General features: G+C 36.7%; 1 protein-coding gene across 11 annotated transcripts in view; it reads left to right on the top strand.

Moving 5' to 3' along the window:
* Positions 1–23,248, top strand: part of TTLL7 (tubulin tyrosine ligase like 7) — a 72,482-nt gene extending 49,234 nt beyond the window's left edge. For 4 of the 11 annotated variants that reach the window (XM_062611248.1, XM_062611252.1, XM_062611247.1 and 1 more), the window contains 8 exons: positions 1,211–1,418; positions 2,416–2,696; positions 4,718–4,774; positions 6,289–6,423; positions 8,233–8,313; positions 13,707–13,867; positions 17,988–18,161; positions 20,945–23,248. In XM_062611248.1, coding sequence (XP_062467232.1) covers positions 1,211–1,418; positions 2,416–2,696; positions 4,718–4,774; positions 6,289–6,423; positions 8,233–8,313; positions 13,707–13,867; positions 17,988–18,161; positions 20,945–21,065 — 1,218 coding nt within the window. In that variant the 3' untranslated portion in view covers positions 21,066–23,248. Of the gene's footprint in view, positions 1–1,210; positions 1,419–2,415; positions 2,697–4,240; positions 4,669–4,717; positions 4,775–6,288; positions 6,424–8,232; positions 8,314–12,659; positions 13,498–13,706; positions 13,868–17,987; positions 18,162–18,482; positions 18,604–20,944 lie in introns of those variants that run through there. The other 7 variants (XR_009963315.1, XM_062611250.1, XM_062611249.1 and 4 more) reach the window with 7 other exon arrangements.
* Positions 23,249–25,878: the final 2,630 nt, after the last annotated feature.

Below are 25,878 nucleotides of genomic sequence, written 5' to 3' on the forward strand. Positions count from 1 at the left end.
CACCTTAATTTCTCCTTTTGGCAAGTAGATACCAACATATTCCCTGTGTTCCTGAACAACTTCCAGGGCTCTTCTCAATGGAATATTCCTCTTCAGCTCTTTCTTATCTGGTCTAGCAGCTTCGACTTGAATAAACATAGTGTTGATTTTAAGTTAATGGCAGAAATCTCTTTCCTTCGTTGGCTGGAGCAGAAGTTTAGGTAGAATATGTTCACTTATAGAGTGTATCTTGCAGGATATCTTGGGGCTTTTTTCTGTTGCCCTTCACAATAAATCTTGGTGCATTATATTATGCTAAGATAATAGGGCAATTTAAATTCACCCTGAGGGTTCTTCTGTTTCACTCTGACCCAAAATATGTTCAGAAATTATAGTTTTCTTTAAATCTGAGTTTTAATTGGAGTCCGTTAGATGACTATGAAGATGAGGCCATACCATAGGTTACTGTGACTGAGAGAAAATTACTGGAAAGAAAATGTGTACAGAAAAAAAGTGACCACATAAGTTTTCTTAGGATAGTAAATATAATGGAGGATACGGCATTTTTTTTTTTTGTCTGCCTGATGGTAGGTGGAAAAAGAAATATTTTCATTTGTAGTTTGTGTTCTTCCATCAGTTTCTCTGTCTCCTATGTTTTGATTTTTGTGTCAGTATTGGTAATAGCACAAGATTAATTACCCAGTGACACTGAATCCCATGTGCGTATGGGACACCAAACCCACCTAGTGTAGCCTGCTATATTCTTACAGTTTCTCCTTTCTGCAGGACGTGGATTAATCACTTTCTCTTTCAGATATATGCCTGCCAGAGTTCCCCGATGTATTTCTTTACTTCACATTGATCACTGCTAAGCTATAGCTTCAGTTATTGCAAATACCAGTGAGGGATTGAAACTGATTGTAAATGTATTCTGTATCGCTTGATTTATGATTCAATGTGTCTGGTAGTGTGATACTTGAAATAGAACATTTCTTTTTCCTTTACTATGTTATGCTGCTGTTCGTGTAAGAAAGATAAGGATTCCTCTGTAGTGAATATTTAAGAGCTTTTTCTAAAATTACGGACAAACTTCCCAACTAATTTTAAATATGTACAAATGAACCTGCCTGAATGAGGGATCTAGTGTGATACTAAGGCATCCTTTTGGGATTCTGAAAAAAATTTATTTCTTGGGTGTTTTTTCTTTCTTTTTCTATTTTTTTTTCTTTAGCCCCTGTATTCAATGCCAGAAAGTGCACAGCCCTTAAGGAAACTTAAGTACTACAATAGTGATAGTACTTGCGATAGCAGTAGCAGTATTTCAGAATCGGCAGAAGAAACTGAAAAGGAAGATCAAAAGGAAGATCACAATGAAAAAAAAGAGAAAAAGGTTTCATATGATCTTGAAGAAAATAAATGCAAATCTTTGGAACGATCAGGTGAGTTAAATGATCACTTTTCCAAGTAAGCCTGGCATTTACAATGATTTATATGAAATGCTTCAGAATTGTAGAATGTATCAACATTTGTAACCAGTTTAACACTGCTTTCCTTGTTTTGTCATCTCTAAAATATTTTCTAAATGAATGAAAATAAATAAAAATTTAAAAAAAAAAAAAAAGAAAAAACAGACAAAATAAATATTCTTTTGCCAGGAATGCTAAAGATGCCAGGAATGCTAAAGAGAGAAAGATACAGCTGGGCTGCACTTGGAAATGGTGTGAATGATTTTTTTTTTTTTTCTTTTCTCTGTGAAAGATAGTCTTATTAAGCTTGAATTCACTGGAATATAGAAAGGATAAAGAAATTTATCTGGAGACATATAGAAAGTAATTTATTCCAGATGAGATCCCTGCAGGTTTTTTTTTGTAATTGTTTTCTTGCTGCAAAGCATTAGTGTGAGCAAGTTCTGTTGAACATGGTAGATGCAGCATGTTATCTTTTTGTTTTAGCATTGTATTGTCTCAAAGAATCATGTTATTACACACATATAATGCTGCTTTTAAAATTTTATTTTTCATAGCAGCATCCTTTATTTAGCAGAAGACAACAGCTCTGCAGGAGCTGGATCTGCAAATACGGGGTTCATCAATCAAATTTTATCTCATGCTTCTGTACTCTTACAGTCAGGAAGCCACACACAGTAGCCGTATACTTCTTGACCTATAGAGCATCTGGTAGGTGTTATGGAGGATTGGAGTCTACCTGATTAAAGCTGACTATGAGGAAGAAATAAATGATCTTATAGAGTATGTAAAGAATATATTATTAGGGAATCTGACACCACTGACTGTTACAGATATAGTTAGTTAACATACAGTATAGTACCACATATGTGCACATCTGTTGGTCATACATGCTGATAGTTACAAAGAGTGAAAAATGGGTGTTAAGAGAGTAAGAAATAATTACATCATTCATTTAATTTGTCTGCAGGTAGAACAAACTGGAAACCTTCAATTAAAAATACAAAATCTCCATCAAGTTCATCCACCACATCATCCGCAGGTCCAATAAGACGTTCTGTAAGTTGCCCTCGTTCAATATCGATATTGACTATGCAGTCACAGGCAGCTGAGCAACGTCCCTTTTCAGCCAAAACATCTCTGCAAATGCAGCGTGCATCTTCAGTGAATAGGTCTCATTCCTTAAGTCGTAGCCCTACTTCAGCCAGGGTCTCTCAGACATCCAGCGTGGGAACGATGAACTCCTCAGGGGTGAGTTAACAGCAGTTCCATTCAAAATGAGTTCTATTGCTGTAAAATGCAATAAATACCTTACTAATCTTACAGTGTTAGAAAACTTGAGGTACTATAGCCAAAGGTATTTTGACAGAAACCCAGGAATATAAGATCTCTAGACCTACATATTGGCACAGGTACAGGTTGGACAGAGAAGAGATTCAAAGCAGCCCTGCAGAGAAGGACTTGGGGGTGTTTGTCAATGAGAAACTTAATATGAGCCAGCGGTGTGTGCTTGCAGCCCAGAAAGCCAACCGTATCCTGGGCTGCATCAAAAGGAGCATGACCAGCAGGTCAAAGGAGGTGATCCTGCCCCTCTACTCTGTTCTCGTGAGACCTCACTTGGAGTATTGTGTGCAGTTCTGGTGTCCATAAAAAGGACATGCAACTGTTGAAACAAGTCCAGAGGAGGGCCACGAGGATGATCAGGGGACTGGAGCACCTCCTGTATGAAGACAGGCTGAGGACGTTGAGGCTGTTCAGCCTGGAGAAGAGAAGGCTGCATGGAGACGTCATAGCAGCTTTCCAGTATCTGAAGGGGGTCTATAGGGATGCTGGGGAGGGACTCTTCATTAGGGACTGTAGTGACAGGACAAGGGGTAACGGGTTAAAACTTAAACAGGGGAAGTTTAGGTTGGATATAAGAAGGAAATTCTTTCCTGTTAGGGTGGTGAAGCACTGGAATGGGTTGCCCAGGGAGGCTGTGAATGCTCCATCCCTGGCTGTGTTCAAGGCCAGGTTGGACGGAGCCTTGGGTGGCATGGTTTAGTGTGAGGTGTCCCTGCCCATGGCAGGGGTGTTGGAACTTGATGATCTTAAGGTCCTTTCCAACCCTAACCGTTCTATGATTCTATGATACAACTTACAGTGAGTGCTAGATGTGATGTTTCAGTTTCTGGTGTTGCAATAGAGATGTTACAGTTTTTGAGAACAATTTTTTGAATACAGAAAGTTTTTACCTCCCTTAAAAAGTTCCTCTGGTTTGTTTGAGGACTGTTGGTTCTGAAATAAGGATGTACCTGCCTTCAAAATCTTGACAATAATAACAATACATCAATATTGTTGTCATCAAAATTCAAAACCAGTGTATACTACAAGGCTAAATACACTGTACCAGAATAAGACATTAGTAAAACTTCATATGAGTGTCCATTGGAGAAGAAGGTGTAATTAATTTTCAACCAACTGTATCTATTTTGCATACAGTATACCACTGGAGTACAGCTCTACTTCCAGAGTGAACATTTTTGAATTTGTAGGTAGTCCTTGTTATCTTTAGGATTTACCACTGCAATAACTGTCTTAGAAGCCATCTTTGTTTTTTAAGTGAAGATAAAACTTCTTTCATTTTGAAGCCTGTCCCTAAGACAGACAAACATTTAGACCCAGGTAGTCAAACTAAATAATTAATACAATTAATAAATCAGATTAAACACTTTTAGCTGCTTAGAATTTGTATGGCTCATTGTAATTTCACAATGTACTTCCAAATCATACATTGTTTTTCCTTTTGTGACCAGACTGTCATCCCCTTTGGTATCTCCTTCACAGCCCAGGCATTTCTTCTTTTGTGTTTGCATGATGGACCACATATCCACTTATCCCTAGGTAGTGTTTGCTGGGATCAGTCCACAGTCTCGTTCAATACTGTACTGTGTGCTGGTGCCAGTGTATTTCCATTCATGCTGTGGTGCCTGACCTATATATTTCATCACCCAAATAATTCACCTGGAGATGCGGAAAACAAATTGGGACTTGTAACCCATATTCACAGCCTTTCTCTAGTGTGGTGAGCTTTGGTTGTGAGAAATCCTTTTGTAATGCTAATTGACTTGCATCCTAGTGTTTATTGTCTCTAATCATCATTTCTATCTGGTAGAACGCTCATTGTCTGTTTTGCCTGTGAGATTTTGTCTAAATGATGAAAAAAGATCCTTTTAAAATTGTGTGCTGACATCTTGTGAAATACTCCTTAACATGGTTTTCCATCTTTAAAGTCAGCTAATAGAATTGGAAAGACATTAGGAATGTGTCTTCACCACAACGCGTTAAAGGTATTTTTTATCACATTAGCTATCTCAGGTTTAAAAACTACCCTTTTATCATCAAGATGTACTCTGAGAGTTTAATGAGACAGGGCTAATATAGATTTTTCTATTCACATTAACTTTATATCAAATACAAATTACTGAAAGATTAAAAACAGTCTCTTACCATCTGACATTAAAAATGGGCTAGTCACTTAAATTAACATTAGTAAGAAACCATAGTCTCTTTTTCACTGGGAAAGCTCCACCACGGAAATGATCTTGATATGCAGAACAGTATGTTGGGTGATAGAGCTTAGGTCATGCTTCTTAAAATAATGTGAGTAAAATTACTTACAGAATGGATAGGAAGCACTCATAATTTAGCACTGTATTCTGAATGGAATTCATAATAATTATTTTTGCAACTAAGAATAATATACTATATATTACTGCTAGAATAAATTTAAAATTGATAAATTGTAACTTACTAAGAAGAAATAATTTGTGTGTGATAAAGTATTAGTTTCTATATCTTTTGGGCAAGAAAAAGCAGTATATTGCCATTTTTGGAGGCTGCTTAGATCCAAATGTTCTAAAAGTATGGAAACCATAGAATAAGCCATTTACCATTAGGAATTACAGCCAAGTTATTATAAGACTTATAGACAAAGGTGGACTTGGAAATAACTGCTATGTTATTATTTCAACCACGTTATTTTGCATCATATAGTAAAATATTTTGTTATGCTTGAAAATATTTATCACCTACTTAAGCAAAAATATCCCACAGTAAGTATTGTAGGTTCTTACAAAATACAAAGATTTAGAAATGCCTAAAAATTTCATGCTTAAAAAAATGTAAAATTAAGCCCACTTTTTCTTGCAAATGCAAAAGTAAAGAAAGAGGATCAGAACTACAGCCTAAGATTTAAAGAAAACCCTCAAACCCTCCAGAGATGGTCTTACTCAGACACCGTAGGGGTTCAAGCTGGTGTTGCTATCAAAAGCATTGCTATTTTAAACAGAATCATGGACAATCAAAGACACTGTCAGAACCCCCACTGACCACAGTAGGAGCAAAGTGTCCTTACTTTTTAATGCTTCCTGAAATCTTGGCACAGTGACACATAATTGGCAGTTTTTGTTAAATTGTTGCAATGCAGAACTGAAAGGAAGCTTTTTATGTCTAATAATTTTTTTATTATGCTGAATATAAATTCCAAGTCTGCTATCTACATTTCAAATTCATATTTTAAAAGGTGGGCATCATAAATATTGAATCTATATTTCTTTATTCTGTTTCCAACAAATATTTGAACAGTTTTTCTTTAATTTCTTGACAACTATAAGTAACGGTGATGCATTAATGTACGTGAGGCATATGTGTGTATATTAGTTATGTATTAAATAATGTCTATACAGTTTACTAATATATTTTATGTCACCCTATTTAGAATTTATTTTTGTTGAGGAAACACCTTTGTAATGTGATCTAATGACATGCCTGATTCTTTCCTCTGCTTCATACTGGTTTTTAGAGTGAGTCTTTACTGCAACAGAAAACGAAAGAGCAAGAAGTTGCTTTAACAAAAGAAACTCTTCTAATTATCAATGACATGAGAATGAAGTTCCCAGGCAAAACAGATGAAGAATCAGAATTCATTATAGAAGATGTAAGTATCTATAAATAAGAAAAGAATAACAGGCTGGACACTTATTGTTTAGGCCACTAAAAGAAGGAAAATAGAAAGCTTAATTTATGATTCATGAGCTTCTGTGGCCTTGAAACTTCCAAAACAGAACAGTTCAAAAGATTTTAAAATCTTGGAGCTTTGTATGCTTTCTGACCTTAAAAGTGCAGCACTGAAAACATTCCTATGTCTTTATAAAATATATGAGAAACCATCAGGAAGGTTAGGAAAATTCAAGTTTTCATTGTGGAAAAAGTTCAAACTTTTAAGTAAGCTAAGAAGAATGTTACAATTCATATTTCATTTGATATTGTTAGTACAGATCTTGACATGTTTAACTTCTCTTGCATAGACATACTAGAGAACTTGGAATGGCATGCTGCAAGACATACTGGAAGTTTGGTAGTCATATTTTGGTAGTCACCAGTCACATTCATTTTGGCTCATCTAGTCTGCCATGTTACCCTTTCTTACATCCAGCATTGTCCTGAACCTCATAATTTGATACCAAAGCCACATGAAATGATGCCCAATCCAAAGGGCAATTAAAAAGTAGTATCTAATATGAAGACATATAAGCAGAAAATACATGTTACCTAAATTTTTTTTTAAATATCTAGTGCAAAGAAACTAACATCAGCTGGAAAAAGAAATAAATGAAGATAGAAGTTCTTTTCACAGAATCACAGAATTGTTAGGGTTGGCAGGAACCTCTAGAGATCATCTAGTCCAACCCCCCTGCCAAGGCAGGTTCGCTTAGAGCAGTCTAGTAGAAATATGGAGGTATCTAGTAACTTACATTAACACTTGTATTCTGCTGTAGTGAGCACAGTGTGTTAAAACTAATCTAATTCATTGTTCATCCAGGGCTGTCCTTTGCTCTGCACGCTCTCAAAATGTTGATTATGCCTCCAGTAATCTGTGCAACTACACCAGAGTGGAAAGGAATTCTCCTGTAGCAATAGTTGATTTGGGTGATTCTGGAAGATAGTATTCATAACTAGGATATTGAGTTTCTCATCCTAGAAACAGAAATAAAATGCTTCATTACATTTTCACCTTCAGACAAGTGTGTTGGTATTTGTACGTATGGGAGTGTGTGTGTACGCACTCCATCTAGTGGTGCTTTCTTATGCAATGTTAGCATGGTTATAAATACACTATATTATTGCAGAATTCTTTTATAAATTCTTCTGGTCTCAACCAGTTTCTGATGGGAAATAATATTTCATAATGGAAGGAAAAAGGTAACGGCATAATAGTTGTCAAAACTTGTCATAGTCTGGAATAGAATAGAAAGATAAAATTAAAATAAAAATGTATATTCACAGTTCAAGCTATTTTGGTATCACTTAGACATCATAAAAGCAGCATATTCCAGTTAATGTATGATCATTTATAGAAAGGATGTTTTCAAAGGAAGTCTAATGTCCTTTATGCAGCAAACCCCCTGATTATTAACTAGATTAACAGTTATTGAACTTATTGCTGTGGTCAAGGAATCTAAGTTGAGTCACTCAAGAAAAGATTTTACCTGCTTTATAGTGTATGAATGTCCGAATCAGGTGGAAAAGAGGGTAGGATTAAACTGAAAGATTGCACACATCTGTGCAAATGTTCGCCCATATAAATTGGCAAATATTTTTCCGTTTCTTTTAGGGAAAAATTATTTTCACAGAGGTCTTTTAGATACTCACACTTTTTAGCATTAGCAGAGCTTGTGAATGAAATGCCAGATTTCAGTTGGTTTTATGTGTTTTTCTTTTATCTTGTATTTTGCAATGACTACAGATCATGGATAACTGGAAGTATCACAAAACAAAAGTGGCATCCTATTGGTTGATAAAACTGGATTCTGTAAAACAACGAAAAGTAAGTGACCTATATTTAATTTTCTGAAGATCATCTGAAGCAGACACATACCAGTATTTCTACTGGTGTTTAGCAGTAGCTGGGTGTGACTTGAGATACTAAAATACTGGCTATTAATACTAACATATATATGAATTAATTCCATTGCAGGAAATTATGTTGCTCCATATTTAGATAAGCATAATTATCCTGGAATATCATTTCAAAACCAATTCCTTAGAAGATTATTCTCTTGAAAGAAAAGCAAACAAATAAATGATTAGTGCTTAAATACCTGATTTTGCAAACATTCTTAGAAATGTATAGATTCAGAAGATTTGATTGTTAAGGGATGAAACATTCAGCAGTTTCAGACCAGGCATATCAAAACTTCATTAGACTTAGTGATACCATACTTGGTTATTTAAATCTCTGACCCACAGTATTATGAAGATCATGTTAAGAAAAAAATAGACCTACCAAGCAAAGATTATTGACATTGTTATAATGTTCAACTGGTTTAGTCTTGCAAAGGACTAATTACATTTGTTTATCATTCTGCCTTCACTCATCTGCTATTTGGAGCTACTGTTGTGCGTAGCATCTAAGGAGTTTTTAATCTGTTTAAAAGCTGACTTATGCTGGTATGTCAGTCATATCTGTATGTCATCTGTCAGTCAAAATAATCTTCCCAGTGTAGTATCTGTTTTCCTTCATATAGCAGAAATTACATCTATTAGTAATACTTTGGTGCTCCTAAAGCAGTATTTTGGGTCTTTCTCTGCCTCAGTCACTGACACATTATGTGGATTAGCATATCAGGCCCAGGCATATAATCTCAGTTTCACAATCTATTTTTATAGACCATAAAAGAAAGAGACAATCAAAATGCTGTATACATGATATTAAAAATGGAAAAGGTTGGTAGATAATTGTTATAGAAGAACAGAAGAACTATTTCAGGTCCTCATCTCAAATTACTTTTTATAAAATCAGCAGTATGATCCTCAGTCTTTGAAACTGTATTTTATTGAATATTTCATTAAATGCTTGTATTTTCATACTGGACAGAGAAAACGTTCATTCAGTGTGATGTCATCAGATAGAATTATATTTGACTATTAATTTAAGTTCAGATATTAAATGGAGTATGTGTCCACACAGCTTTATAAAACTAAATTACACATGACAAACTGAAGAACTTGGAGGAGGATATAGTTTGATCAAAATTCTTCTCAAACCATGTCAAATGGCAGCACAGCTCTATTATTTAGCAGAATTATTTCTTCTGCCATTGACAGGAGTCAGTATAGCAGCTATCTCCATTGGCTGAAATTGTGTCATTTCTTGTTTGATGTCTACAGTTATTCTACTGAATAGTCTTTTGCTTAAAGTGATCTCATTTCTTTTTAATTACAGGAAAGAGTGCTGTAACCCCAATATACATGTGCATACGTCTTTTCTATTGTGTGTGTTCGGCAGTTCTAGCCTTTAGCCCCAAACCAGAGACTCTTGGTGGGGTTTATAGAAAACGGTGATATCAAGAGCGAGCTGCTAGGAGGGAGGAACAGAGAAGTACATACATACATACATAATAGGGCCCAAAATTCACACCGCTGTTACACTGGAGATGTCATTTTCTCAGCAGGAATCTTTGGGACAGTTGGAACTGGTGGGTGACAGGGACATGTTGCTGGAATTGCTCACTGTAATCTAGGACGTCACAAGCGTGGAAAGAAGTCATCAGATTGGGCCCACCATTGCAACTGAGATAATGGGGCTTTCACACAAGACTGGTTAAGGTGTCTTTTTCAACCCTTCCCCATAAATCATAACTTTGGGAAGGTGTTGCCAGAGGCAGAGTGATAAATTTGCTCTTTGAAGGACTGAGACTTTTTACTATACATTCTTCAACTGCTTTTCCTAAGCTCCTTTTGGGCGTCTGCCTTAATTTACCTGTGTCTGTCTGATTTTGGTTTAGTTTGCTTTGTTTTGGTGTTTTGGTTTTGTTTTCTTGTTTGTTTTTTTTTTGTCCTTTTTTGTTTCAGTCTATTCAGAATTTTCTCATTTAAGCATTATTTCAGAAAGCCAACAATAAAGGTTAGTTCTGTCCTCTATATGACTGACAATCCAAGGGCACATGTACAAAGTCAGGATGATACAAGTTGATATGCTAGATTGTTATTAGCAAAAACTGCACAATCAGAAATGTGGATTTCTTTGCTCTTCCTGTAAGGACATCTTTTACAGTTTAGGAGACTTATAATTCCTGAAAGCATTAGTGGGCCCTTCATCTTTGCTTGCACTGGAAATGATTTGCCTTTACTTTTTTAAACTGCTTTTAACCTCAATCCCTTCAAGCAATCAGATAGTTATTCTTAGAAAGGTAGTTTATAAAAATGGATTAACTTTGACAATGACATTGCAGCTGAGGACTGCCAAATGTGTAAGCTTTTGTTGATTTGAAAGAAGTACGTTTTATATTCCAATGAGGTGGATAAAGGAGAAGTGAGCTCAAGGTGGAGAATATTTATGCAAGTAAGGAATCTGTCTCAAAGGTACCTTCTGCAACTTTGTGAAATATAAAACAGAAACTCAGTCCCCTTTATTATACTACGAGGAAATTCTAGCACACAAGAAGAAAATTCCTGTGCAATGTACTAGATTTCACAATGTTCATCTCTGACAGCTATATTTGCTTAACAGTTATTCAACACGACGTAGAAAAATTTAACTTCTGCTCGTATTCTTAGTGTGTAATATTCTGTCATTACAGCAGAGCTACAGAAGGCATTTAGAAGCAAGTTGTGAGTAAACTGATGCTAAAGTGAAATTTAGTCTCCCAAGACTTATAGGAAAGAGAGACTTTTATGGGAGGAGCTGAGAATGCTTCGTGTTACATCACTTTACGTAATTTCTTTAAAAGTGTTTTGATGGTTACCAGAGGGTTTTGAATATGCTCTTTCATAACATCTTGTTCTATTACACCTAGATAATTGGTTATGTTAAAGTAAATGATGTAAATTAAACAGAAAGATGAAGGCAAGCTAGGAAAATTAACTTTGAAAAATGAGGATGTAGGTTTTATGAAGTTCCAGCTCAAGATGCCTTGTCTCTTTTCTTAAATGGATGATTGAGGCCATGGTTGCAAATTAAAAACAATTAACTGAGACATGTTTCCCCTCTGGCATATTGGCAATATCAACACAGTAAAAACAACAAGAAAGTTGGTTTGTTTTTTTTTCTTTCCCAGAGTACCTTGCAGCCTTCAGCTTAAGGTTCAGTCCTTAGTTTTCTTCAACTCCAGGTGCTAAAGTAAAAGAAAACAGCTCTACATTGGTATCATAGTCCTTACTTCATGTCTTTTGGACTACTGAGAGAATCTGTGGGGGGTGGAATTGTTCTGTTTTACACACACAGATAAATTACTATCAGTCAGTGTAACATTTCAAAGGAATGTATAGTTGATCCCTTATGTAATTTAGGAACTAGATTCAAATGGATGTATACAATCACAGCTGGCCTTTTGTGTGGGGAAAGCCTTAATTTAGGCAAGACACAGTGAAAAGACTGCTTGAGAAGTATTAAGACAGTAGACTAATGCTGCTAAGGGAATGTCTGAAAATCTGGGCCCATTCCACTGCTCCATGGAGCAGTCCAAAACCTGGGCTTAGGTCCTGCAGTTACTAAACAAGCTCACCATTCTTAGGTTATAATTTACTATTCTCTTTATCTCGCTCTGGAAGGAAGAGGCCACAGGTGTGGTTTTTAACATGTTGGACACCTGCATTCATAAAGATTTTCAGCAGAGAGAATACAGTGCACTGTACTTGCATTGGGTTATTATGCATATGGAATTAGTGCAAGACCTGTGCATGCAGACTACTCCTACGTCTTCAAAAAGAGGTTAAGTAACATTTAAATGACACATTTCATCAAGGTTGTCATTATCACATATCTATAGATTTTCTGCCCATTAAGCATTACTCTTGACTATGTAGCTTCATTGTGCTATTGCAAGCATTTTGTTTATCTGTGCTTTGTTTCCTTCATCATGTCTAATCAGACTATTTATAAACAACAGTTTGTTTTCCGGGACCAAAAATTGCAGTTCTTTACCATGTTTCCATACTTTACTGTTCTACTAAATTTCATTCACCTAGTGTCAGATGTTTCACTATGTGAATCAGTTTGTCAGAGAGATCTCAAAGTTTCCTGGGAAAGTATTACACCTTCTAATTTGCAACATCTTATACCAAATAAAGAATACCTCCATCGGTTCCTGCCCACTTGAGTCTGTTTTGTGAAAGAGGCAATAAGAATGTCTCTATAAGAAATCATGTTGATTTAACTGACTTTTTTGTTAGCAGGTTACATGCATCATAAGCTTTTTTTAGGACAGATTTTACACTGTTCAGAGTGCCAGTGTGGAGCCTAAATAATACTTTGGTCACAAAAATGTTCCCAGTCTTATTGATAGTATCTAATTAGACAGAAGCCAAGACACTCTGGAGCTTTTTTCTCTCCAGTGATTATGGAGGGTACCTAGAGGCCTGACTTAAGAGGATGCACAGATGTTTAAAACTAGGCAAGATGAATCCCACCTTCCGTGTCCCAGTTCAATGGGATGTGCAAAGGTGTATCCAAGAGGACTACAATGAGTTGGATGTGCAACTACCTTGTAAGCATGTGTGTGCACTGAGTAGTTAAGACTTACCGTGTAGGCTGCTCAGTGCTATACTGAATGCAGCTTAGCATTTTCTTCACCCACATCTTTACATATGTGCATTTAAATGTAGTCTGTATGTAATAAATTTGTTGCGTTTCTATAAAGATAGCTATTTTAAATATCTTGCTGGTTGTTTTCTTATTACTTATTTCACTACACAGTTTCCTGCATGAAAGCTAAACTAGTATGGCTTGATCTAGGGTAACACTGAGCTTAAACAGACGTTAAACTAAGAGCAATTTGTAGCTTTTCAGAACATTTTAGTTCTTTATAAAATAGATGGTATTTTAAAAGAAACTGGGGAAAAAGATATAATCTTCAAATAGATAATATTTGGGTTGTTAATTATATTCTAGTCTGTAATTGTGCCATTTTATTTCTTTTAAACTTTTTGTTATTTAAACGAACTAGTGTTGAAGTGACTCAAAAAAATTGAAATGAACTTTACTGTAAGAAAAATAAAATATTTTTACTTGGCTTTGCGAAATGTTGTTGACAGAAAAGCATATCATAAAAGTTTGCTGATGAATGCACAGAAATGAAACAGACATCTGTGGGAATTTATAGCTATACAGTCATCTGTGCGTGTGTGTTTGTGTGTATGTGTGCAGTGAGTCAGAAACCAGTTTGGTTTAGGTTTTGCCATATGCCTTCGCTTTGATTTGGTTGGAATACTCTTTCCTAGATTTTGGATATAGTCAAGACAAGCGTTCGTGCAGTTCTACAGCATGTCTGGAAGGCTCCAGACATTGAAAATTTACATCTTTACCGTCTCTTTAACCGCGTATTTAATCGCTTACTTTGGAGCCACGGTCAAGGTCTGTGGAACTGTTTCTGTAATTCAGGGTAAGCCCATTTTTCTTATCTTAGTCTTCTTCATAACTTCACAATTACCATCAATGCTGTATACTTTTTTGCTCATTTTCATTCAAGAGAATGCAGTAATATACTGAACTAGTTTTAAAACCATCTAGAGATATAGTAGAATTAGAAATCTGTTAATCTAGGCCAGCATTTCAGTAATAGAATCAAACATTTAGTAATGTATTTGCAAATATAATAATCTAAGCAAAAAAAAAAAAAAAATCTCATTTTCAAAATGTCTGAGCTTTAGGTCAACTCTTTCATAGGATGGTGCACAATTTTGATGCCAGTCCACTCTAAATGTCAAATGTGGACTTACCATCATCATAAATTACTGTGATATTTATCTGAGCTTTACAAAGGAAGAATTCAGTCACAAGTGAAGCTGACATCTCATGCTAAATGCAGTGTCAGTTCTCTGATTTGCCAAGGATGAGTTTGAATTGCCGTGCTTGATTTTATTGACTGTTTTCCAAACTGGTGGGAATTTAAGTATACAGAGAATAGGAAATGTCCACACCGAGGTAAGCAGGAGGTTTTGATTTGGGTAGCAAATACAAGTTTTTTATGGGGAAGAAAAGGTCAGGCTGTATATTGAAAGTTCAGCATTCTACACTTTAAAATGTACATTCCTGAAATGAAAGGCATTCATGTAAGGATAGGTTTGGAGGACCAGATCATAGGTATAAAAGAATCTCCCTGCCCTGATTTATTCATAAAACAAGAATACAAATGTTTAAATATTAAATATATTGACTATAAAAAGACATTTTTATTTAAGCATATTGAATGTATAAAGAATGGGAGGGGGTTTGATTAGCTTGCATAACAAACGAGTATGCTGGTGGATATTGTATGTACAAAGGAATCATTCAGTATGTTCTTCACACATAACCATTTGTCCTATGTACAGAATGCACATAATGCACTTGTTAGTTGTTTCCCGACAAAATGGGTAACAAGAAGAAGAAGGATCTAAGGGTATGCAAAAGGTCATGAGGTTTTGGCACTTTTTTTACCATTATCTTCTGCTTGCTGAAGGCTTGCTGTTGTACAAGCCATTAGGAGTCTTTACACTTTTTTTTTTTTTTTTTCACCAAAATGGGCCACGGGAATATGTAGATAATGTCAGCCTTAAGGTTTGCTACAGGTAGGTACTGGTAGCAATGCAGCACACTCTAAAAGTTAAAGTAGGCTGAGAAAAGGTTTCTGTGTTTCCAAACCAAAACTGGTTTTTGGTATAATCCTCAGTAGCTGCAGGATTCCTTCTTCATGCCAGCAGAGATGTGTGAAGTCTTGGGTCCAAGCTCCATTTTTGTTGCAATAAAATATTATAATTACCTTTCCTTTTAATAATGCAGTTATTATTTTGAATTTTAGTGTGCAAATCTTCTAATATGCATGAAAACTTTTAGATTTTTTTTTCTCTACAGAAAATGATTTCCCTTTGAACAACTCTGCTGCTCACTTGGCTTGGGAGAAGAGTCTTTGAGCCAGCATAAGAGTTCAATTAAGAGTAGGATATCTCATCTAGCATTATTTCATTCATGCAGAACAAGACAGCTGAGTCCAAAGTGGAGTCAGCTTTGCATTCTTTGCTATGTGAAAGTTTCTAAAAATACTATAAATGTAATATGCAAATGTCCAATATGTGTAGAGATCACTCTGCATGTAATACACTTATTACAGAACTGACAGAGGAAAACAGAAAGGCTGTTTGTACTTTCCCAGTATGTAATTTACTCTGCTACAAGCATCCTTCTTCCTGTGTAATCCACAACAAAGAATTTAGGACAGGACCTCTGTAGCAGAAAGGGCAACTTCTCATTACTCTTCCCTAGAGTTCCTTGCACAATTTTAAAGAACAGATTGGAATAAACACAGGACATGTGTAGCATTTGGGAAAACATGTAGGGTAGGGGTATTAATGTGATAATTCAGAAACAACACAAGTATATGAAAATTTATTGATAAGTATAGTACTTTGACTATTCGTAAGATTTATGTTTTGGGAGAAAAGCAGAGCTGATAGCCTTAAGGTTTCCACTTGCTGGTTAGATCTCTTCTAGGCATATGCTATTTTAGAAAGAAGAATGAATAAAGAAACAAAACCTCAGAGAGCTACATCTGATTTAGTGTATGATAAACAAAATTAGTAAGTGAAAACTGGTAGAACCAGTTGAGTTCAGATGGCTATAAAAAGAGTAACACATTATTGACAATATTGCACAATGAAGTATAATACTCTTTTATGGATCTGGGAAGGAGTCCATGATTTCTTACTAATGTATGGGAAACTAAACTTAGAGCATAACAAATTAAGTTTCCTTAGGTAATAGTACTCTGATCCCTGTTGACTGCAGTATAATGGAGTATGAGCTGAATCTGTGTAGCACATGGAGGAGATTGCACAGGCACATTTATATGAAAGTTCATTAAATTCACATATATAGTTCTAAATATCCATTTTTGTTGTTAGGCTAACTCTATACCACTATGTTCATAATTGACTATAGTTAGAGCACGCCACATTATTCTTCACTGATAAAATCCCTCCTAGCAGTGGGAAAGTGATCACAGACCTCACAGCCCAGAACCGAAAGAATTTATCAGGAGAGTTTCTTCCTGGGATTTTTGAGATTTATGGATTGAATTAGAATATAATTATGTGTAGCACTATGAATGACTGTAATACTCAGAACTTCATCTTGCTGCTTTCTACAAACCATCACATGATTTTGTAAGGAAAGAATGAAGACAATAGATTAATTTTCATGTAAAAATACAAGTGGAAAGCTCCCAGACAGGAAACAATATTGAGAAAAGTATGTTGAAGAAAATACTAGCTCTTCAACTAGTAGAATTATTCTGCTTTTGATATTGAAACAGTTTTGGTGTCTTATAAACAACATTTCTTAATTCATTAGAATTTCAGCTAGAAAATACCATTTAGACTGAGGAGCCAGGCTGAAAAGTCAGCTGTACATACACCTTATCTTTTAGTCACTGATGTTTATAATTCAGTCCTAATACAGCATGATATTAAAAATCTCAGTAGGCAGAAGTAAGCTTGCTGGTTCTTTGATTTTGTTTTAAGGACAAACTTCCTATACCAGGTTTGTGAAATCTACTGCTGATCTCAGTGGACAAGGCTAAATCATCCTGGATGCTATGTTGAAGCCAGATGCAGCAAATTTTCCTCAGTCTGTGAAATGATTCTTTAATAAACAACCCCCCCCTCAAGCTTACAAACCATCTGTGCTACTGGATAATGTTTTGACCAAAAAATGACTTCACAGGGACTGTGCTGCCCCTGAAATGGATGTAATGATCTGTAATCTGGTTGGAATTTGGCACAGCGGGGTGTTGAGGTGTATGCAAAAAGCTATTGTAATCTTCTGTGGTAAAACATACCTGGTTTATGTTGATATGGTCGGGTTTTGGGATTTGGGGGAAAAGATGTGGCTTTTTAAGAAAACAAAAAGGGTGATGGTCTGTATGTCAAAAAGTAATGCTGCTTTAGATACACTCTTCAAGTTCTACTTAATTTTAGAAGAAGAACCCCGTATGACCAGATGGAAGAAGTAGTATTTGAATCACTAAACTAAGAAACTCTCCACATATGTTTATTTGATAAGGAAGCAGAGCACATACTAATCACCTGTAAATTACTACTATTATGCTGTATAGATATTTAGAAATAATTTATTACTGTTATAATTCCTTTAATATGACATCACATTTGCATTCAGGTGGTAGCCTGTTAAAAATAGTAAGTGGCTTTTGTTATTTCTGTTGTAAGATACATACATGATTATGTGACAATAAATCGTTATGTGCTAAACCTATGTAATGGCCCTATAAATGCTTTAGGGAACAAACCATGTGAGAAATGGCTGTGAGCATTTCACATAGAAAGATTAACTTCTTAATTTGTGTTTTGGACTCTGCATCTGCCAGCATTTGTGTTAAATAGTATAGACCTTTCCTGTAAACAGACAAGGTCATGCTTTTTCTCTTGTTAAATCTGATACAAAGCAGTAAAGCTCCCAGGCTGCAATTTGTTACAGAAAACATGAACTCTTGTCTTTTTCCTTAACAGGAACTCTTGGGAAACCATATTGAGTAAAAGCACAGAGGTGGTGACTCCTGTGCAACTCCAGTGTTGCCAACGAATAGTACAGCTTTGTAAACACTGCCTGCTGGTGGTTTACAAATATTCATCAGACTCAAGAGGATCTCCAAATGGAAATTGCCTCCACTGGGATGATAGAAGGTATAAATTTTAATATTCTCTTACTAAATTATAAAGGATAATATCGGAACAGGTTTTAGTCTGTGTTGCTACCGCTACTCTTCTCTTTAAGCCTAGTTCACTATGTATTAAAAAAAAAGGCAACCTCCCCAATATTTCCCTTGATCCTGAGCATCTATCATTCTAATCTCTCTAGCCCGCTCTTGAAGTGCTACTAGAAGAAGACTTAATATACGCTTTTGTATAAAACTACACGTATTAAAGTCTCGCCTGCTGCCTACACAGCTGCAGCAAAGGCTTTCCATACAGTGAACTGAAAATTTCCTTTCTTCCCCTTCTCAGATCCCTCAATGTCACTGATTCCAGATTTGCATTTGCATAGAGGTATCCTAACAGGTGTGATACTTCTGACTTCATATTCGCAGTGGGATGCTATAGGGGTGCAGCTCCAGCCAAGGGTCAGGTAAGTGCCATCTGATTTACTGTATTGCACAGTTTTGCAAAGTTGATTTCCAAAACCTACAGATTGAAAGTTTTATTATTTCATCTTACAGAGCATAAATATATTTTCAAACCTTGCAAAACAGCATCATATAGTAAAAAATTATTTGGCACTTACCTGATTCTCCATTGGATGGTTTAGTTCTCCAACCAGGTACAACAGATAAAACTGAAAATGCTCCAACTGTGGGAGTCAACGGTTTTCAATTTAAGAGTCATAGCTGGAGAATTAAATGTAAGCTTCAAATTACGTAGGTTCCAAATTCTGTCCATCAAGGCAATTTGAATTATTATGTATATAAACTTACAAATGCTTTGTTTATATAAAACATCTTACAGACATTATTTCATAGAAAAAGCTTTAGGAGTTTAATAGTACATGAAAAGCAAACCTTTGATATATTATCTGTTAAACTTATTTTGTGATTTAATTGCTTACTTGCTATATCTCAGACTAGTTATTTGATACACTGAACACATTTGTTATTGTCATATGGATCTCAAGGCACTCTTACAAAATTTAAAACCAACCAGAAACTGAATTTGTTTGGTCTCAGCAAAAATAGAAGTATGCTAGCCACAAAACAAATCATATTCAATATTAACATCTACTGAGCTATAGCAAGAGTGTGGTAAAGTAATTTGGATAAGACTAGAAAATCTTCAACGTTGAAGTTTTTATTGCTTTTACTGCTAATACTGCAGAAAATTTTTCATCATGACCAACCACAAACTATCCAAACAGATCGGATTACTCTAATGTACTGCAGCTAACAGGCTTGCATTTGGGAAGTGGTGAATGGGACGGTCCAACAGAACTTTCTCATCTGCAGTTTCTGTGTTTCTTTGGATGCTGATTGGAAGCTTATTCATAGATTTCACAGGCTAGAGGAATCTAATCCCTCTCCTAGTGTATGTCTTCAGCAACAGAGTATCATGATAATTCTGACTGATTAAAATATCTCCACAAATGTTACATATATAGTCTGGATATAGCAATATACTGGTTAACTATGATATTCTGAATTTGTAAAAAGAAAGACAAATATGGAAATAAATGCTCTTCCTCATTATGCCCCACAACTGTAAGGTAATGAACTATTTTTCTAGAAATGGAAGAGCCACAATACAATTTCACTTCTCATCTAGTTTTCTGTTTTTAAATGATGTAAGAATCTGCACTACTAATAATAGTTTTCTTGACTCTCTGTAAAATTGTATGAAGTGCAAGAAAAGATCTGAATTAATGTACAAGAAGTCTTTTTTCAAGACTTTATAAATCTAATTTGAAGAACTTTATTTTTTTCTGAGCACAAACAATTTTTTTTTGTTTCTGTTCATAAAACAAACGTTTGAAACTTAAGCTTTCAACGATAGCTTGTAAGTATCAAGTAGATATATGCAAGTAGATACCTCTTTAGCTGGGAAAATTTATTTGTACAGAGAGAAGGAAAAAGATAATAAAACCAGCCACACTAGAATGACACACAAAAAAATTAAGCAATAATTTATACAATGTGTTGTGTTAATCCATCCTAACATTGACGTATTTCATTACAAAATGGTGATTTAATGTGGATGTTATTTTTGCACACTTACTGTGCTCATTTAATGACTTCTACATTAACTATTACTCCTGTCATTAGGAAATGCTAGATTTAAGAATGAATAATAGGCATATGATAAATTACTCTTTGTAATTAATAAAAAAAAAATAAGAGAGGTGATGCAGTTGCCTGAATTTAAAAGGTAAGCAGTCACTGATGTGACTTACTACATTGCAGCATCACTGTTCCTTGTGTTAAAGCAGTGATGATAGTGTGTCTACTTTTAGGTAATTAGAGCTGGGAGACAAAGCTGAAAATTTGTTTTTTTCCCTAATCAGCTTTTTTTTTTACAACTGAACTTTTTTATAAGCTGGTTAACATCAACTGCAATTTTTACCCAGTTTAAAGTAAATAAATAGTACTGTAATAACAGACAGCAATTGCTGAAGTATTAATTTTTGGAAGTAGTGTTACACAAAATACCATTTGTTTATCCACTTGCTTTAAACAGGAGGCACTGGAAAGATTTTGATCCTCATAGAACATCTTGAAATTTCTCTAAGAGTTTCTTTGAATTTAGGTCTGTTTCCCAAGTTAGCTACTGCTTAGTGCCCTGTATATTTTATAAATAATATTTATTGTACACAGTTTCTTGCATATGATTATTACAAGGTATGATACATGAAAAACTAATTCTTTTGCTCTTGAATGTCACTTTGCCAGTAAACTCTGCTATGTTTTTCCTATCCTTTCTAGGTGTTTATTACCAGGACCTTCACTGTTCATCATGAAATCATCCTCGTCCAACATTAGCTGCAGTTCATCTGGAATGTCTCGCCCTAACATTTTGTTCACACACAGATACAGTCACTTGTGAAGCAAAAGGAAAGTTTCTGTTCTTTGTAAATAATGGCACTCTTTTTTCTTATTTTCTTTTTCCTTTCAAATTCAAATTTGTGATGGAGCTAAACATAAGCACTGTTACATGCTTACTACCATATTATGACAACATTTAGCTGAAACCTACTGTAAAAGCATAGCTTTCTTGGAAAGATAATAAACCTTGTTAAGCTCTTTACACACACATGTGAATGTGTAGATCTTGCTAAGTTTATAAGTAATTCCTTCCTACTAGAAATGTTATTTTTGCTGCAGAATATATAAAATAGAGTTGAATATTATAGTGTTATTTTGTAAGTACAATACATTGACCTGAATATTATTTATTGTAAAGCATAATATTTATTGTCTCAAATGTACCTGATCCTTTAACAAGGCAAATGATTAAAAAAAATGTAGTAGAACAGTAAAACTGTAACAATCAGTGAAAATAATATGCTAATTTCTTGGACATGTTTAAAATAATCCCCAAAACTCTGTAAACCAAACTTAAAGCAGACATCTTTTTATTTCTCCTATGAAAATACAAAATCTATTTAATGCTGCTATTTTTTGTAAGGGACGTGGTATAGTATCTTTTAGCCAAAGTGAAGACATCTAGTACACAAACAGAAAAAAATACCAGTTCAGGCATTCAGTTTCTAATTGGATTCTTGTAATAGAATGGAAGCCAGTGTTTGTTACCAGGTTTTCATTCACATTACCTATGTCCTGTGCCTTTAAGTTTCCTTTGGGAGCAAGAAGTCATGTTCAACTTGCACAAGCATGCATAGTGCATAGTTTTTCTGTTTTACTGCACAAATGGTAAAGCAGACACTTTTAGGAAATACTGCAGCTATAATGTGTTATTTCAACCTTAAACTTATTGGTTTGTTGTAGTTTTTAGCATACAATTCAGTACATACCGTAGAATGTATCCTTGCAATAGACAGTATTTTCTAGATTTCTGACACCTTTACATGCCAGAAATCTAATTCATTAGAAAGCTGTCATTCAGATTCAGCGTCCTGGGCCTGGCTGAAAGGCACAAAAAGACAACGAGCCAGAGCAGGAAACTAGTATTTGCTCTAACAAGATTTGGAACTGAAAACATCATTCAGGTTTTGCTACATACAGCAATTCATCCCACTCAACATTATGCCATGAGCCTTATTCACTATAGAAATAATTATTAAAAAACAATAATCGGTTAAACTAGATTTAAAAATGGATTAAGTTTTTTTAACTGAGTAAAGGACAGAGTAGTTATTATTTACCAAAGACTTGTTTACTTACCAATCATGTAACCCTGAAACATGTTTATAAATTATCAATATCTTTCAGGTATCCTCAGGAGCAAGTATGTTAGAGGTTTTTGATATCCAGAGATTTAAGACAAATTTAAGAGACTTGAGATGTGAGACTGAAGTTGTCTGGAAAAGATTATTTTTTAAACTTTAGTCATTGCATATATAAAACTGGGAATTTGGGTGAGATTTTTGATGTCTGTGCTGCAGTGCCTCAGCTCTAGAACTGCAGGATATATGATAATGAAACTATTTGTAAACAATTAAAAAAAAACCTTGAGATTAGCCGGATACAAGCAGTCTTATGGTCTGGTAAAGTCTTCATTTTTGTGGTAATACTGGTTTAGTAGTGTAGTACATTCACAATAATTGAATATCTTTTTTTGGTTCATACAGCAATGACTGATAAAGCATACCATGGTTATCTGTAAGACCTAATAAAAACTGTAAATTCTCGCTTCTTGGGAGAGACACTCACTGCATTCTGCTTTTGGCCACAAGCATAAACCCAGCTTCCAGCTTAGCTTGTCAGACTCAAACAGAGCCTTAGGAGAGTAGGTTCACATGCTTCCCTCTCCCCCATCCCATAAATTACATTATGATCTCTATTCTCAGAAGCCAGTGCAGGGACAGTCGATTTGCATAGAATACTCTGCCAGCAGAAAGAGGGCTACTACCCGTACCTATGTGTATGGACAATTCTAGAAAAGAAAAAATACATTTAGTGTGTACAAAATTGGACCAGATGGTTGGTTTGCATCTGACATTACTTACTCTATTCATATTTCTGATAACCTTTCCTAAAGTGGTACTGTGTTCCTAATAATGTGTGAATCAATACTTCCAATAAATGTAATGCTACACTTTCCTCCCAGCTCCTCAGAACCGGTGTGTATGGTCTGTGGGTCAATGACGGGCTGCACCTACAGTCCTGCTCCGGGTAGTGCTGCTCCTGCTGCAAACCAGCAACACTGCCTTTGTGTTACTAAATGCGCCTTTACGTAGTAATTACCTCTGGCCTTGGGCTCTTGCAGGCACCGCTGCGTCTGAACCTTCACCCGGGGCAGCAGCAGATCTGGTGCCCCTCAATCACGGAGGTGAAACGAGCTTGCTCAATGCCTCCCATGGTGTAGCAGGACCTCAGGTGTATTTCCGAGTTGTACCAGAGCCGCATTAGAAGGAAAAGAACACCGATGCATGCGCAGCGATCAACCTGTGGTAAAAAACTTCAGGCACGAACAAAATCCGGTTGGGGGTCTGGTAACGGTGCAGGACAGGCTTAGTAACCGCACCGCGCCGCTGACCCGCCGGCAGCGTTAACGGCCGCGCGCCGCCGCCTCACAGCGCCTCGTGGGTGCCTGCGGCACGAGCGGCGCCACGTGCGCTCGCAGCTCGAGCCCGGCGTTAGGCGGGAGGCGCCGCCGGCAAACGCGCCTCAGCTCCCGGCGCGGGAGGAGGAGCGCGGCGTGGCGCTCTGTGCACAGCCGCACCGGCACAGCCCTCCGCTGCCCCGTTACCCTGACTGCGGCCGGGGAGCACCGCCCTCCTGCCGCCCGCTGGCGGGAGCGGGCAGCGGCACTGTGGGGAGAGCTCGGAGCCCGCTGCCCTTCCGGGCCGGAGGCGGCGGCAGGTAAGGGGCAGGCGAGGCGGCGGGAGGGCTTCCTTGGTGACTTGGTGGCTTCTTACGTAGGGCTGTGGGTAACCATAATCACCATCAAAGATGCATGTCCCCAACGTTTGTTGTCTTGAACTCACGTTGGTAGCGGTGCGGTTACCTTAGGCTCCTGCGTGGACTTGTTTGGAAGGAGCCCGCTCTGGTAAGGGGCGTCGCTGGTTCAGTACTCCATGCCCTGGGTCTCGCGCCGCACTAGTGTCAAGACAGGATGAGCAGCTGTGGGGTGGACTCTGAAAGGCCAGTTATGAAACCTCGCAAAGACTTTTAACACTTTGTCTGTGGTCCGACGAGCAAGAAAATACAGGTTTGAAAGAATTGCTGTGACAAAGTATTGTTAAAGGAAGCATTACTTAAAATACCTCATAAGGATACCCATTTGGTAGACCTCAGCCTTGGGTTAATGTCCTGTCCAGGAAGGTATGTCTTGTCCTTGTTACGGAAAAATTAGTTTCTAATTGTTGACTGTACAGGAAAGTAAACAAATTCATAAGTTTTTAAAATTACATCTGTATGGTTCTTTAGCTGGGCTAGGTGTTCAAGGTACTCACTTTAAACCCAGAAGTTCACAGTTTTTTGACTTTCCCTGTGTATTCAAGTGAAAAGGCTGAATTGCATTGACACTTATAACATCTAATTTAGGTGTTAGCAAATGTGGATATTTGCAAGTTAGCTTTTCATGCAGTGTTAAAACAGTCACCTCGAAGCATTTATTCCTGTTTCCAGGAGAAAATAATTTGCTGTTAAATGGCATACTTACTGGGAAATCTTTCACTCCGGCATTTGCTGAAAACATTTGTAATTTTTTCTGTATGTGGTAAAATTCTCATGCATTAGTTCTTACTCTGCATCTCTGTTCTTTGTTCTCTGCCAGCCACCTCTGTGCAGCTCCCTACATTGCGGAAATTGCTTGTTAATGTAGAGAAGCCTTTGTTGGTGTGTAAATACCTGTAGCACTTTAGGACTTTTAAGGAAATCGGGGGTAATTTTGTCATTTATGTATATGGAAGAGAAGATTCTGCTTGTGGGGGAGCAAGACAGGTACATTCTTGGTGTTTTAATACAGAATCAAAAAGGTTAGGAAAATGTAATAGGAAAGAACCTTATGATCATCTATGTGCAAAACTGCCCATTTCTTTTAAAACAAAAGGCAACATTTACTTAGAACTGTTAATACTGAACTTAGAACTGCCCTCCTTTCACACAGCTATTACTACCCATACTATATGGTAAACCAGATAGAACTGCTGTGCATGGCCCCCAGGTGCCCTCTGAACTTGTATGCCTGCTCTTAGTGCCATGGAGCCTGTACCTGGCTCAATGGGTGGCTGACACAGGTGTCCACAACCTACTCTGTTTACTGTACTGGCTCAGGTGGCTGCACAGCTGTGGGTCACCCTCTGTGCCTGCCCTGTCAGGAGTTACCAGCAGCATTGCAAAGCAGGGAGGAGCACAGGACAGTGACCTGTACCTGCCTGTCCTGCTGCACCCTCACCAAACCACTGCTCACATCTACTGTCATGCAGTTTTGCTGAGCATCATCACACAGTGTGCTGCTGCAGTGAGGGCTGGCAGCATAGGCAGTTCACTTGCTGCAAAGCACTGGCTTTGAACGTGGAGGGTGGCAGTCACGAGGTGTAGTGGAGGCCAAAACAGGTGTGAGAAGTCAAGACGTGAGAAAATGCATTACTCTAGAGTAGGTTTCACATTAAAGGTTTTTTCCCTTGTGCCCATCCTTGTGGAAAATACTTGCTCTGTTGCAGCAGAACAAAAGGTTTTCCTTTAAAGCTATGTATGATTTTTAACTGAGTGGCATACCATCATCTGACCAT

The sequence above is a fragment of the Pezoporus occidentalis genome, unplaced genomic scaffold, assembly GCF_034315485.1.
Source record: "Pezoporus occidentalis ecotype Australia unplaced genomic scaffold, CSIRO_AGI_Poc_V1 ctg151, whole genome shotgun sequence".
Classification (NCBI taxonomy): Eukaryota; Metazoa; Chordata; class Aves; order Psittaciformes; family Psittacidae; genus Pezoporus; species Pezoporus occidentalis.